Source organism: Hyla sarda, chromosome 4 (genome assembly GCF_029499605.1).
Source record: "Hyla sarda isolate aHylSar1 chromosome 4, aHylSar1.hap1, whole genome shotgun sequence".
Lineage (NCBI taxonomy): Eukaryota > Metazoa > Chordata > Amphibia > Anura > Hylidae > Hyla > Hyla sarda.
Window position 1 is genome coordinate 273,486,329 of NC_079192.1, and position 16,063 is coordinate 273,502,391.

The following is a 16,063-nucleotide window of genomic DNA, read 5'->3' on the forward strand; positions in this document are numbered from 1 at the left end:
GACACTTTGAGTATCTGGTCATGCCCTTTGGCCTGTGCAACGCCCCTGCCGTCTTCCAAGACTTTGTTAATGAAATTTTTCGTGATCTTTTATACTCCTGTGTTGTTGTATATCTGGACGATATCCTGATTTTTTCTGCCAATCTAGAAGAACACCGCCAGCATGTCCGTATGGTTCTTCAGAGACTTCGTGACAATCAACTCTATGCCAAAATAGAGAAATGTCTGTTTGAATGCCAATCTCTTCCTTTCCTAGGATACTTGGTCTCTGGCCAGGGACTACAAATGGATCCAGACAAACTCTCTGCCGTCTTAGATTGGCCACGCCCCTCCGGACTCCGTGCTATCCAACGTTTTTTGGGGTTCGCCAATTATTACAGACAATTTATTCCACATTTTTCTACCGTTGTGGCTCCTATCGTGGCTTTAACCAAAAAAAATGCCGATCCCAAGTCTTGGCCTCCTCAAGCGGAAGACGCCTTTAAACGGCTCAAGTCTGCCTTTTCTTCGGCTCCCGTGCTCTCCAGACCTGACCCATCTAAACCCTTCCTATTGGAGGTTGATGCCTCCTCTGTGGGAGCTGGAGCTGTCCTTCTACAAAAAAATTCTTCCGGGCATGCTGTTACTTGTGGGTTTTTTTCTAGGACCTTCTCTCCGGCGGAGAGAAACTACTCCATCGGGGATCGAGAGCTTCTAGCCATTAAATTAGCACTTGAGGAATGGAGGCATCTGCTGGAGGGATCAAGATTTCCAGTTATTATTTACACCGATCACAAGAACCTCTCCTACCTCCAGTCTGCCCAACGGCTGAATCCTCGCCAGGCCAGGTGGTCTCTGTTCTTTGCCCGATTTAATTTTGAAATTCACTTTCGGCCTGCCGATAAGAACATTAGGGCCGATGCTCTCTCTCGTTCCTCGGATGCTTCTGAAGTTGAACTCTCTCCGCAACACATCATTCCTCCTGACTGCCTGATTTCCACTTCTCCAGCCTCCATCAGGCAAACTCCTCCAGGAAAGACCTTTGTTTCTCCACGCCAATGCCTCGGAATCCTCAAATGGGGCCACTCTTCCCATCTCGCAGGTCATGCGGGCATCAAGAAATCTGTGCAACTCATCTCTCGCTACTATTGGTGGCCGACTCTGGAGACGGATGTTGTGGACTTTGTGCGAGCCTGCACTATCTGTGCCCGGGATAAGACTCCTCGCCAGAAGCCCGCTGGTTTTCTTCATCCTCTGCCTGTCCCCGAACAGCCTTGGTCTCTGATTGGTATGGATTTTATTACTGACTTACCCCCATCCCATGGCAACACTGTTATTTGGGTGGTCGTTGATCGATTCTCCAAAATGGCACATTTCATCCCTCTTCCTGGTCTTCCTTCAGCGCCTCAGTTGGCTAAACAATTTTTTGTACACATTTTTCGTCTTCACGGGTTGCCCACGCAGATCGTCTCGGATAGAGGCGTCCAATTCGTGTCTAAATTCTGGAGGGCTCTCTGTAAACAACTCAAGATTAAATTAAATTTTTCTTCTGCATATCATCCTCAATCCAATGGACAAGTAGAAAGAATTAACCAGGTCTTGGGTGATTATTTACGACATTTTGTTTCCTCCCGCCAGGATGACTGGGCAGATCTTCTACCATGGGCCGAATTCTCGTATAACTTCAGAGTCTCTGAATCTTCCTCCAAATCCCCATTTTTCGTGGTGTACGGCCGTCACCCTCTTCCCCCCTCCCTACCCCCTTGCCCTCTGGTCTGCCCGCTGTGGATGAAATTTCTCGTGATCTTTCCATCATATGGAGAGAGACCCAAAATTCTCTCTTACAGGCTTCATCACGCATGAAGAAGTTCGCGGATAAGAAAAGAAGAGCTCCTCCCATTTTTTCCCCTGGAGACAAGGTATGGCTCTCCGCTAAATATGTCCGCTTCCGTGTCCCTAGCTATAAGTTGGGACCACGCTATCTTGGTCCTTTCAAAATTTTGTGCCAGATTAATCCTGTCTCTTACAAACTTCTTCTTCCTCCTTCTCTTCGTATTCCTAATGCCTTTCACGTTTCTCTTCTTAAACCACTTATCATTAACCGTTTCTCTCCCAAATCTGTTCCTCCCACTCCTGTTTCCGGCTCCTCGGACATCTTCTCCGTCAAAGAGATTCTGGCATCTAAAAAGGTCAGAGGGAAAACCTTTTTTTTAGTGGATTGGGAGGGTTGTGGTCCAGAAGAGAGATCCTGGGAACCTGAGGACAACATCCTAGACAAAAGTCTGCTCCTCAGGTTCTCAGGCTCTAAGAAGAGGGGGAGACCCAAGGGGGGGGGTACTGTTACGCCAAGCGCTCCGGGTCCCCGCTCCTCCCCGGAGCGCTCGCTACACTCTCCTCACTGCAGCGCTCCGGTCAGATCCACTGACTCGGGGCGCTGCGATACCGCCTCCAGCCGGGATGCGATTCGCGATGCGGGTAGCGCCCGCTCGCGATGCGCACCCCGGCTCCCGTACCTGACTCGCTCTCCGTCAGTCCTGTCCCGGCGCGCGCGGCCCCGCTCCCTAGGGCGCGCGCGCGCCGGGTCTTTGCGATTTAAAGGGCCACTGCGCCGCTGATTGGCGCAGTGGTTCCAATTAGTGTTATCACCTGTGCACTTCCCTATATCACCTCACTTCCCCTGCACTTCCTTGCCGGATCTTGTTGCCATCGTGCCAGTGAAAGCGTTTCCTTGTATGTTCCTAGCCTGTGTTCCAGACCTCCTGCCGTTGCCCCTGACTACGATCCTTGCTGCCTGCCCCGACCTTCTGCTACGTCCGACCTTGCTTCTGTCTACTCCCTTGTACCGCGCCTATCTTCAGCAGCCAGAGAGGTTGAGCCGTTGCTAGTGGATACGACCTGGTCACTACCGCCGCAGCAAGACCATCCCGCTTTGCGGCGGGCTCTGGTGAAAACCAGTAGTGACTTAGAACCGATCCACTAGCACGGTCCACGCCAATCCCTCTCTGGCACAGAGGATCCACTACCTGCCAGCCGGCATCGTGACAGGTCTAAATACCTTTTTTTTTTTTTTTTTGCAAAAATTTCTAAAATTCAGTTGTCACTTTGTCATTCTGGGGAATTAAGTGCAAAATAATAGGGAAAAGTTGATTTTATTTTTATTTTAGTACAAGGCCACAACATAGCAACATTTGTAAAAATGTGAAAGGCTCTGAAACTTTCCAAATGCATTGTAGACGTTGATTGTATTTCATATATCTATCTATGATAAATTTATTGTATGTGTCACACTGTATTTTTTTTTTTTTTGTTTGCAGGATGGCCTTCATTTTTTGATGTTGTCAACCCAGAAGCAATAACGGTTACCGATGATTTTTCATATGGGATGCACAGAGTAGAAACAAGCTGTAGTCAGGTCAGTACATTTTAGTATTGCAAAGCTACTATTACATTTACTTTATATTGAACTTGAATTACAGCCTGTAACACAATTTGTATTCTTAGTTTTAAAATGTATGATAATATATAAGTTTGTTTCAAGAAACCAGTCCCCAAATGTAGCTTCTATTATTATACTAGTCTTGGCAGCAGCTTTCCATAATATCCTGGTGAAAGTCTTCGCCTTGCTTCTCTGGGGTAAGCCTCCATGATCTCTATAAATTTATTAAGATAAGCATCAAGGATATGGACTTTAGGGGATATCCTACATCCTATTGGGCAGTAGTTCTTCAGCAGACTCTTAACCAGATCCTTATAATTTTCTACCTTATAAGGGCCCATAAAAGCCATGAATCACTGCGACAAAGCTGATTAAAAACACTTCACATTACTAGCAAACCTGGGTGAGGAATTCCTTGCACCCCAGCATCATTTTTATCTGTGGTGTAACAAACACTTGCTTCAACCTTTGCCTCAGACAGCTTGGGGAAAACATATTAGAGGTTCCTTATCAGCTTCTGTTTTCCCATCCTAGAGAATTAACAGATTGTTTCCTAAGGCCAAAATTGATGTGCTATGTTGGTATTACTTCTTTTTAGAGGTCCACTATTCCATTCAGCTTGATGTTAAAGGGGTTATCCACCATAAGGTGATTTTAGTACGTACCTGCCAGACAGTAATGAACAAACTTAAGAAGGATCTGCGCTTGTGTTGGGGATAAATTGCTATGTCATGAGATTACCATAACACTGTGGCTAGCTGTTTGTGAACTGGTATTTCCTGTTTGTGTTTTCTTTTTTTGACTACAAATTCCATTTTCCTCCCTCCCACACATCAGCCACCCCACCCATTGAAACATAAATGAGCTGCATCTGTTCAAAAGACCTGTGGTTTTTAATCAGGGTGCCTACAGCTGTAGCATTAGTTGCAGATTGATCCCTCTCCCAACAAGCGATCACTCCAACCATTGAAGCAGACAGGCTCCCTGTCATCAGCTTACTAGTGAGTCAGGTCTCGGCCGCATTGCAACCTGGGAAAATCTAAGACAACAGTCATTTTGTATGCTGTTAAAAATAAATATTGGGGTGAAAATCACAGAAGAATTGTGAGAAAACCTTCACACACAGGTACAGACACTATATTATGAACTACACTAACTTTATAGCCCCTGTAGCATAGTTAAATTAAAAAAAATCCTGGAATAGTCCTTTAATTTCTTCAAGGAGAAATCAGCATGATATAACCAGTCCTGCTTGTGCTAGCATGCCTGTTATTCCTAGACACATGGTAAAATTGCCTTTAGAGACTGATTACCTATGACACCATTTTACCAAGTTACCACTTACTTCCCTGCTGTACACATTCATTTTTATTCATGTTGTTTTTTTGTTTTGACTTAAATGTGTGTATGCTTTCTCACTTAAAATAAGGAGATTTGAAAATCACGTAAACAGTTATAAAAAAGCAAATACATTTTTTATAAATAGTATAATAGACAATCAAAACTACAAAACTACTAACAACCCAAGATCCGAATAGGTTGTAAACAAACATATTAGACATAAGAGAAAGCACCATCCAATCACACAGGAAACCCCTCCAGCAATCAAGTAAGGACAATAAATGCCCCAGAAGAGAAACAGAGAAAGTTTAAGGAAGAACGCAAAGTGCGTATGTCACCAACCAGTCAAGATTGAGTCAACAGTGTGGCAAATCTAGCTAAAAATGTCCCCAAAAAGGGAAAATAAGCCTCCACAAAGAAGCAAAAGAGAAAAGTAAAACATCATGGCAGGAAGGGAGAGCGAGAGAGAAAAAAAGGGAAGGAATAAAGGAGTAAAGCAAGGGGGAAAAAGGCGGGGGGAGGGATTTGGGGGAAGGAAAAGACATATAGGGTAGGGAGGAAGAGGGCCAACAAGTATTAAATGCAGTTAGATCCCAGAAAGGCATTTATTGAAACCCCACCAGGCATGCAAAATAGTGCCCTCCTCAGTTCAACACAACACCGATACAGATGGAAAAATACTGTGCAAGCATGGGCAATACTTGTATCACATCGAGAGAAAATTTTACAATTCTACTCCTGAGCCGAGCAAGTCATAGAAAGTTTGTGTGAACAAGAATCCTTGGGAGAGGAAATTTCAGCACCTGTTCTCAAGCTGCAAGAAAACCAGGGTCATCTCCTCTTGTCATGAAGCCACATACCATAGATCAAGGAAATAGAGCGTGATGGAGGTGAGAAGGTACAGGAGATCTTTAAAGGGGTACTCCCATGGAAACCTTTTTTTTTTTTTAAAATCAACTGGTGACAGAAAGTTAAATAGATTTGTAAATCACTTCTATTAAAATTTCTTAATCCTTCCAGTACTTTTTAGGGGCTGTATACTAAAGAGAAATCCAAAAAAAGAAATGCATTTCCTCTGATGTCATGACCACAGTGCTCTCTGCTGACCTCTGCTGTCATTTTAGGAACTGCCCAGAGCAGCATATGTTTGCTATGGGGATTTTCTCCTGCTCTGGACAGTTTCTAAAATGGACAGCAGAGGTCAGCAGAGAGCACTGTGGTCATGACATGTGAGGAAATGCATTTCTTTATTTGATTTCTCTTTAGTATACAGCCCCTAAAAAGTACTGAAAGGATTAAGATTTTTTAATAGAAGTGATTTACAAATCTGTTTAACTTTCTGGCACCAGTTGATTTAAAAAAAATAAAAGTTTTCCACGGGAGTACCCCTTTAAAGTTCTTAGGAGCTGAGTGAAAAGAGCACTAGCCCCCTCTAGAGTCAACAGAGTATTTAAGCTGAGAGCATCCCATCAAAGATAGGGAAGAGTTTGATTACCTCGATTGCAGGTCTGCAAAAGAGAGGTAGATTCTGAGAGTAAATCTAAGAAACATTAAGCTACTACATTACCTATAGCAGGCATACTTCCAGTGGCCATCCAGGGACCCCGTGCATCCTCAACGGACGTTGTTTCGTGGGTCTCCCCACCCTCTTGACGAAGTGGGGAGACCCACGAAATGATGTCCGTTGAGGGTGCACGGGGTCCCTGGATGGCCACTGGAAGTATGCCTGCTATAAGTAATGTAGTAGCTTAATGTTCCTCATTTTTTAATATTGTGTATTCATGTATTGCGGACATTACCTTTACTTTGTTGTATGGAGGATTTACTAGCCATCTGGCATACTCCAATATATTATATTTGATGTGACCGGGGATCCCATGCTATTTGTGGGGTATATGTATTTTATGGTTTAGGGGTGTCTGTCCAGTTGTATTTTGTTTTTTCTATATTTGTGCTATAATAAAGTTTATTGATATTTATATTCTATGGTGGTGATTATTGTGGTGACAATTATAGGTATATATATATATGTATCCTATATAACCTGATTTAAATAAAATATGTAGAAGGGGGACACTGTCCTCAAGTCTGGTCTAAGGTACTTCTATATATATATATATATATATATATATATATATGCATACGTATATATAATCTCAGTCAGAATAATAGTGAAAAATATTTGACATTTATTTATAATCAATATACATGTATGTAGTAGGCACAGTCTGCAGGGCCCTTGCAGACGTGCTGAGGAGATGATAAATTTAAAGTACATACAGCATTAAAGAGTATTTAGAAAACTTATAAAATATATAAAAAATGAATATAAAAAGGTGAATATAAAAGAACATATACACCTTATAATATGCAATGTTAAACTGGCCAATATATCTTTTGTTTTCATAGATTTAGCATAGTTAGTGGTAGGGGGGGATATTCAGCAATAGTTTTTAAATACCCCAGAAGTATTTTCCATAGTATAGTTGTATTATACAAGTCCGGTAAGTGCTATGCACTAATGTCTCACACTTACCCAATGTGGCTTTCAGTTTGGAAGCCTGCCTGCTGCTACTTCTGTGGGCCTGTATGCCTGTGGAGGGAGAGGTCTGGTGGCAGCCGTGAAATGGATCTTGCGGAGAGGCAGTGGCGTGCTACAAGGGAAACAGCGGCGTCTCCCATGTGTGGTGAGCATGCTGAGACTTGTAGTTGCTAAAGTTGTAAGTGAACTTAGATATATGGCCGTATAACAATCAATGCAATGTCTATATATCGCTGTAGGCTAGACGCGTTTTGAGATTTTACTCAATCTCTTTTTTCAATAGAATTGTTTGACTGAGATGCTGAGGTTCTATTTATGGCACACATTTGTGTTTGAATGGTTGGATCTCTGATTGATTTGATCTCTGATTTAGGTGTGTGTGAAACTCCAGACTGGCTTCATTATGTCCAGGTGCCTAGAGGCGAGTCTTGGTAGTACATCTACATTGAAGCAAGGGAACATAGAAAAAATAAATGTATATAAATATATATATATATATATATATATATATATATATATATATATATTGAATCAAAAGTGTGTTTTAAAAATAGTGATATATTGTATATATAAAGATGATCATGTGCAAAGATGAGGTATCATGCTGATAAATAGATAAAAAAAATAGATAAAAAAAGATAAAAATATATATACATATATAGCAACAGGAGAATACAGCAGCACACTGCTAGCACAAAGATATAGATAAAAAATGAGTATATAGATGAAACATGAGTATATAGATAAAACATGAAAAGCTATACAGCTGTAGTGCAACAAATGAAAATATGAAAACAGTGAGGTACTTAGCTTGCAAATTTGGCAGCCAAATAGCTTGGACCGCCCCACCACGGTAAGGTGACCTCATTTTGGGACGGAACCTACACTATGAATATGCCTCTGTGTGAACAGTTCAGCAGGCACTGCAGGATCTGAAACATCCAAGACACCTTATATACACCTGATAGAGGTGGGTGGGGTGCAAGAGCCAACATGGAGGTAGCCACTCCCCTGTATGTGTAATACAAACAAAGAATAAGTTGGCCAGCACTATATATTCCAAACTATTATATGGACCTGGCTTACAGGTGCAGGCTGCTGGGCTAAATATACAGCAACAGAAGAATACAGCAGCACACTGCTAGCACAAAGATATAGATAAAAAATGAGTATATAGATGAAACATGAGTATATAGATAAAACATGAAAAGCTATACAGCTGTAGTGCAACAAATGAAAATATGAAATAATGAAACAGTGAGGTACTTAGCTTGCAAATTTGGCGGCCAAATTTGGAAATAAAAATAAATAGTGATGCAAATACAATACAGTACAATAGGATAGAATAAATTATTATGCACGATAGATCCATAGAGCTGATGTATCTTCAGAAGAATACATATATAAATATATATATATATATATATATATATATATATATAGTAGTAGAAGAAGAACAGCACAGCCAATGGAAGAAAAAATATCGTAGGGGGGTGCACGCAGCTCCTGGATCATTGGTTAGGGGATCATCTTTCTTGAGATGCTTGAGAAAGGTCAGGTTGAGCTGACTGAAACGTCGCTGTTGTATTGACACCTTTTATGGAATAAAACACACATTTTTTCATGAACTTTGGTGCTGTGGACAAGATTTTTTCTTCTATATATATATATATACATATACAGTACAGACCAAAAGTTTAGGCATACCTTCTCATTCAGAGTTTTCTTTATTTTCATGACTATGAAAATTGTAGATTCACACTGAAGGCATCAAAACTATGAATAAACACATGTGGAATTATATACATAACAAAAAAGTGTGAAAATATGTCATATTCCAGGTTCTAGCCACCTTTTGCTTTGATTACTGCTTTGCACACTCTTGGCATTCTCTTGATGAGCTTCAAGAGGTAGTCACCTGAAATGGTCTTTCAACAGTCTTGAAGGAGTTCCCAGAGATGCTTAGCACTTGTTGGCCCTTTTTGCCTTCACTCTGCGGTCCAGCTCACCCCAAACCATCTCGATTGGGTTCAGGTCCGGTGACTGTGGAGGCCAGGTCATCTGGCGCAGCACCCCATCACTCTCCTTCTTGGTCAAATAGTCCTTACACAGCCTGGAGGTGTGTTTGGGGTCATTGTCCTGTTGAAAAATAAATGATGGTCCAACTAAACGCAAACCGGAAGGAATAGCATGCCGCTGCAAGATGCTGTGGTAGCCATGCTGGTTCAGTATGCCTTCAATTTTGAATAAATCCCCAACAGTGTCAGCAGCAAAGCACCCCCGTACCATCACACCTCCTCCTCCACACCAGCACACCTGTGAAGTAAAAACCATTTCAGGTGACTACCTCTTGAATCTCAACAAGAGAATGCCAAGAGTGTGCAAAGCAGTAATCAAAGCAAAAGGTGGCTACTTTGAAGAACCTAGAATATGACATATTTTCAGTTGTTTCACACTTCTTTGTTATGTATATAATTCCACATGTGTTAATTCATAGTTTTAATGCCTTCAATGTGAATCTACAATTTTCATAGTCATGAAAATAAAGAAAACTCTGAATGAGAAGGTGTGTCCAAACTTTTGGTCTGTACTGTATATGTATATACATATACACACACACACACACACACACACACACACATATATATATATATATATATATATATATATATACACACACACAGTTGATTAAATGGTTCAAAATTGAAAAATATTTTTTGTGTACCTGGTATATGTCTAGGTATATAATGATATATACAAACATTTAAAAACCTAATAATCATATTGCATATTCAGACAAAAGAACTTCATGTTCATTAAACTATTTATAGTTATTACATGTATTCACAATATATGACTAAAAGGGGTTATCCAGGAAAAAACTTATTTTTAAAATATCAACTGGCTCCAGAAAGTTAAACAGATTTGTAAATGACTTCTATTAAAAAATCTTAATCCTTTCAGTACTTATGAGCTTCTGAAGTTAAGGTTGTTCTTTTCTGTCCAAGTGCTCTCTGATGACACGTGTCTCGGGAACCGCCCAGTTTAGAAGCAAATCCCCATAGCAAACCTCTTCTAAACTGGGCGGCTCCCGAGACACGTGTCATCAGAGAGCACTTAGACAGAAAAGAACAGCCTTAACTTCAGAAGCTCATAAGTACTGAAAGGAGTAAGATTTTTTAATAGAAGTCATTTACAAATCTGTTTAACTTTCTGGAGCCAGTTGATATATAAAAAAAGTTTTTTCCTGGATAACCCCTTTAAGTCATATATTGTGAATACATGTAATAACTATAAATAGTTTAATTCTATTTTTTTCCTGGAATACCCCTTTAATGTATTGTTGGTGTGGTGCTTATATATTATTAGGGGAGGTTAGGTTATTTCCATTCCCATTTTCATATATATATATATATATATATATATATATATATATATACTTTTTAAATTATTTTATTTTGATCTATCTATCAGCATGATACCTCATCTTTGCACATGTTCATCTTTATATATGCAATATATCACAATTTTTAAACACACACTTGTGCTTCAATATATATATATATATATATATATATATATATATATATACACACACATTTATTTTTTCTATGTTCCTTTGCTTCAATGTCTATGTACTACCAAGACTCACCTCTAGGCACCTGGACATAGTGAAGCCAGTCTGGAGTTTCACACACACACCTAAATCAGAGATCCAACCATTCAAACACAAATGTGTGCCATAAATACAACCTCAGCATCTCAGTCAAACAATTCTATTGAAAAAGAGAAATCTCGAAATGCATCTAGCCTACAATATACAGTGATATATAGACATAACATTGATTGTTATATGGCCATATATCTAAGTTCACTTACAACTTCAGCAACTACAAGTCTCAGCATGCTCACCACACGTGGGAGATGCCGCTGTTTCCCTTGCAGCACGCCACTGCCTCTCCGCAAGATCCCTCTCACTGCTGCCCCCAGACCTCTCTCTCCCCAGGCATACAGGCGCTGACGACCCGCAGCAGCGGCCAGGTGTCCAAACGGAAAGCCGCAGCGGGTAAGTGTGAGAGCGCCGTGGGACGCCGTCCGGAGCGGTGTGAAACACAGTTGATGCAGTGTATACTTACTATCTACATAAAAGGAAGATTTTCATGATACATAATATCTAAACCATTTAACTATTCACCTCCACAGGAATCTAAGACATTAGTGCATAGCACTTACCGGACTTGTATAATACAATTATACTGTGGAAAATACTTTTGGGGCATTTTAAAACTATTGCTGACTATCCCCCCCTACCATGAGCTATACTAAATCTGTGAAAACAAAAGATATATTGGCCAGTTTAACATTGCATATTATAAGGTGTATATGTTCTTTTATATTCACCTTTTTATATTAATTTTTAATATATTTTATAAATACTCTTTAATGCTCTATATACTATAAATTTATCATCTCCTCAGCATGTCTGCAAGGGCCCTGTGCCTACTACATACATGTATATTGATTATAAATAAATGTCATATATTTTTAACTATTATTCTGACTGAGATTATATATACGTATTCGTATATAGAAATACCCAAGACCAGACTTGAGTACAGTGTCCCCTTCTACATCTTCATACTAATACATGGACGGAAGTTAACTCCCCCCCAAAAAAACATTCATCATAAGATTTAAGATCTCTATTTGAGATAATTTAAAGAACCCAGTTTAGAAAGGTTGGAAGGAATGGACACCCCAAATATGTGATGCTTTGCTTCTGCCATACAAAAGGAAACTGCTCTGAGAGGTGCTGAACCTCAGCAGCCAGGAAGCGAGCTGTTAAATGCTTCTGTTTTTGCATTGCTCACTTTTAAGTTACTAAGGTTGCCATCTTTGAACTAAAAAAATAAATCAACTGGAAAGGGGGCGTATTGCTCCCTTGTGGTGGTAGGAGGGGCCTTGTCCATGAGTCATCTCTTGTCCATGACTTATGGACAAGCCTGATGCTGCTGCAGGTCTGCTTAGTGTCCCAGTAGGTATGGGGACCCCTAGTGGTAAGATTTTCAGGAGCAGTTTTCTTTATTATATATTCAAAAAATGTTAAACAACCTTATTATAAAAGATCTTTAATTCCATCAATAACAACATTTTTGGATCTGAAAGTGCCTATTTAATGTTAAATGTTTTCTCATTTTAGTGTGGTGCTCATCTCGGTCATGTTTTTGATGATGGTCCACGTCCAACTGGTAAAAGATACTGTATAAATTCTGCATCATTGAACTTCATACCAGAAGAGTCAGGTGGAGCTGAAGGAAGTAGTTCCTTAGATCCACCTGGAAAGACTGAATTTTAAAACAAAGTAAAATCTTATAAAAATGTAACATTTAACAGCCATTCTCTGGACTATGCATTTTCTGAATTGTTTTCCAGAATATAATACTCACTGTACATTCACTATTTCCATATTGTATAGCTGCGGTCATGTTTATGCTCTTCCAAAGAATTATTATTCAAAATGTATTTATTTGCAATGCTGTTACTTCTATATACATAACTTAGTAAGGTACATTTAACATAAATTATGAATTCCAATTTTATGAAGAGACAGAATAACACTGTTTATATCTGGGCCCTATTTCTCCTCTTTCCTTATGTGAACAATGTTAACAAGCAGTATTTTGGTGTGTTATACAGCTTAATGGTACGGAATGGGTACACTATAGTGTGTCGTTTATGTGTACATTCAGAAGAAAATGGAAAAATAAAAACAGTGGAAAGAAGGACGCTGAAATGTTGGCAACATTAAACCTTTTATATTTGTTTTCTATGGAGTTTACAAAAATAAAATAAGAGCTGCAAGATTAAAGGACATCTGCAGCGTGATTAACACTTATCCCCTATCCACAAAATAGGGGTTAAGTGTTTGATTGCGGGCGGTCCGACCGCTGGGACCCCCTGTGATCTCCTGTATGGGGCCGCGGCTGTCCCGTGCAGGGGGTGTGTCGGCCGCAGCATGACGTTGCAGCCGGCACGCCTCCTCCATACATACGGGGAGGAGACGGGGTGTCACCGTCGACCTCTAGGTCAACGCTACGCGCCTTAGTGCTCACCATGAGCGCTAATGGCGGTCCCCCGTTAGGGAGATCGAGGGGGGGTCCCAGCGGTCGGACCCCCTGCAATCAAACCCTTATCCCCTATCCTGTGGATAGGGGATAAGTGTCACACCGCTGCAGTTGTCCTTTAAGGAGTTCTCAACAGGTTTTGTTAGTATTGTCTTTACATTATTGTTTTAAGTTTATTTTTTTTTCATACTTTCTGTTTACATAAATGAATTAAAAAAAAAATGCCCTATACAGTCATCTGTGTACAAATAAACTTATAAAATACAAAAGTGTATATTTGATTTGTTACGCAATTACAATAATATATTATTTTCTGATAAAGTTAAAGCTTCCCTGTCATATTTTTTGCATAAACGAGTTGTACTAGTCTATTAAAAAATCTTAATCCTTTCAGTACTTATGAGCTGCTGAAGTTGAGTTGTTCTTTTCTGTCTAAGTGCTCTCTGATGAAACCTGTCTCGGGAACTGTCCAGAGTAGAAGCAAATCCCCATAGCAAACCTCTTCTACTCTGTGCAATTCCAGACACAAGCAGAGATGTCAGCAGAGAGCACTGTTACCAGACAGAAAAGAACAACTCAACTTCAGCAGCTGATAATTATTGGAAGGATTAAAGTGGTACTCCGGTGAAAACCTTTTTTCTTTTAAATCAACTGGTGGCAGAATGTTAAACATATTTGTAAATTACTTCTATTAAAAAATCTTAATCCTTCCTGTACTTATTAGCTGCTGAATACTACAGAGGAAATTCTTTTCTTTTTGGAATGCTCTCTGATGACATCACGAGCACAGTTCTCTCTGCTGATGTTATTATAACAATAATAACGCTTTATTTATTGTTGTCCTTAGTGGGATTTGAACCCAAGTCCCCAGCACTGCAAGGCAGCAGTGCTAACCACTGAGCCACCATGCTTCACTTAGAATACATCTGCTATGCATCTGCTGTGCATCTACTATGCATGGTTGCTAAAATGGACAGAGAGCTCATGATGTCATCAGTGTTCCAAAAATAAAGGAATTTCCTCTGTAGCATTCAGCAGCTAATAAGTACTGGAAGGATTAAGATTTTTTTAGAGAGGTAATTTACAAATATGTTTAACTTTCTGCGACCAGTTGATTTAAAAGAAAAAATGTTTTCACCGGAGTACCCCTTTAAGATTTTTTTAATAGAAGTAATTTACAAATCTGTTTAACTTTCTTGAGCCAATTGATTTAAAAAAAATGTATTTTTTTTCTGGAATACCCCTTTAACACTATATATCTCTATATCTATTACAATTACAAAATATGTTGGCTATTGCAATTATATATTTCTTAGAATTTAAAATAAAGTTTAGTATTCACCATCATGTATGTACCATTATATGAATATGTGTAGAATTGAAATGTATTGAAAGCATAGTCTCTACATCTCATGTCTGAAATGTACTGTATCTCACGTTAGAGAATTAATATAACAGCAAAGCATAGACATATGATAGCACTTCAGGAACTTCTTATACCAGACAACACATAGATTACAGTGTCTGTGAAAAATGACCTTTTTCCAGTGGCAGAGAAAACCTTTAAAGGGAATCTGTTATCAGCATTAACTGCATTGTTTTTGTTTTTATTGTGCGGGTGATGCTGACGACAATGGAATTTACCAGTTCCTAATGTGTATATTTGTTATTCTAGTTATTCTGTGATTACGCAAATTAAGTAGTTTGGTGCAGTCATGGCATTCCCAAGCCCACAGTGCACTGTGACGTCTGGCCTGGATCCTCAGAGTAAATTCCCTTCTTAAAGGGGTACTCCACCCCTAAAGGATAGGGGATAAGGTGTCACATCGCCGGGGACCCCACCAGGATCTCTGCTATGGCACCCCGCTATCATTGCTGCACAGAGCAGACTCACTCTGTGCGTAATGACCAGCGATACAGGGGCTGGAGCATCGTGACGTCACAGCCCCGCCCCTTGTGATGTCACAGCCCGCCCCCTTAATGCAAGTCTATGGGAGGGGGCGTGATGGCCGCCACACCCCCGCCCATAGACTTGTATTGAGGGGGCGGGTTGTTACGTCACGAGGGGGCGGAGCCGTAACATAACGATGCTCCGGCCCCTGTATTGCCCGTCATTACGCATGGAGCGAGTCTGCTCTGTGCAGTAATGATAGTGGGGTGCCATAGCCGAGATCCCGGGGGTTCCCAGCGGGACCCCGGTGATCTGACATCTTATCCCCTATCCTTTGGATAGGCAATAAGATGTTATAGGCAGAGTACCCCTTTAAGCATGCTGATCCTCTGCTGTGAAATCTCTCTCTTGAGCAGAGAGATTTTTATTCACATCTTTTATCAATGATGATTGTGCAATCGTATTTATAGTGTGTGTTTCAAAATTTTTCATGCTGACATGTTAGACCTGTAAGTACAGTGATCCCTCAACTTACAATGGCCTCAACATATAATGCTTTCAACATACAATGGTCTTTTCTGGACCATAGTAACTTGAAACCAGACTCAACATACAATGCTATGGACAGTCCAGATCTGTGAAACATATCAATGGCTGGAAGAACTGACCAATTAGAATGGGCATTCACTGGTACAACACCTGTATTACTGAAGTGCATGCACTGACTGGCTGTCTGGTAGCGCCCCCTAC

At 40.2% G+C, this 16,063-nt stretch overlaps 1 protein-coding gene across 3 annotated transcripts in view; it reads left to right on the forward strand.

The window, feature by feature from the left end:
• Window positions 1-14,010, forward strand: part of MSRB3 (methionine sulfoxide reductase B3) — a 170,501-nt gene extending 156,491 nt beyond the window's left edge. For 2 of the 3 annotated variants that reach the window (XM_056574267.1, XM_056574266.1), the window contains exons 6-7: window positions 3,293-3,390; window positions 12,498-14,010. In XM_056574267.1, coding sequence (XP_056430242.1) covers window positions 3,293-3,390; window positions 12,498-12,653 — 254 coding nt within the window. In that variant the 3' untranslated portion in view covers window positions 12,654-14,010. The remainder of the gene's footprint in view (window positions 1-3,292; window positions 3,391-12,497) is intronic. The other variant, XM_056574268.1, reaches the window with a different exon arrangement.
• The last annotated feature ends 2,053 nt before the right edge of the window (window positions 14,011-16,063 follow it).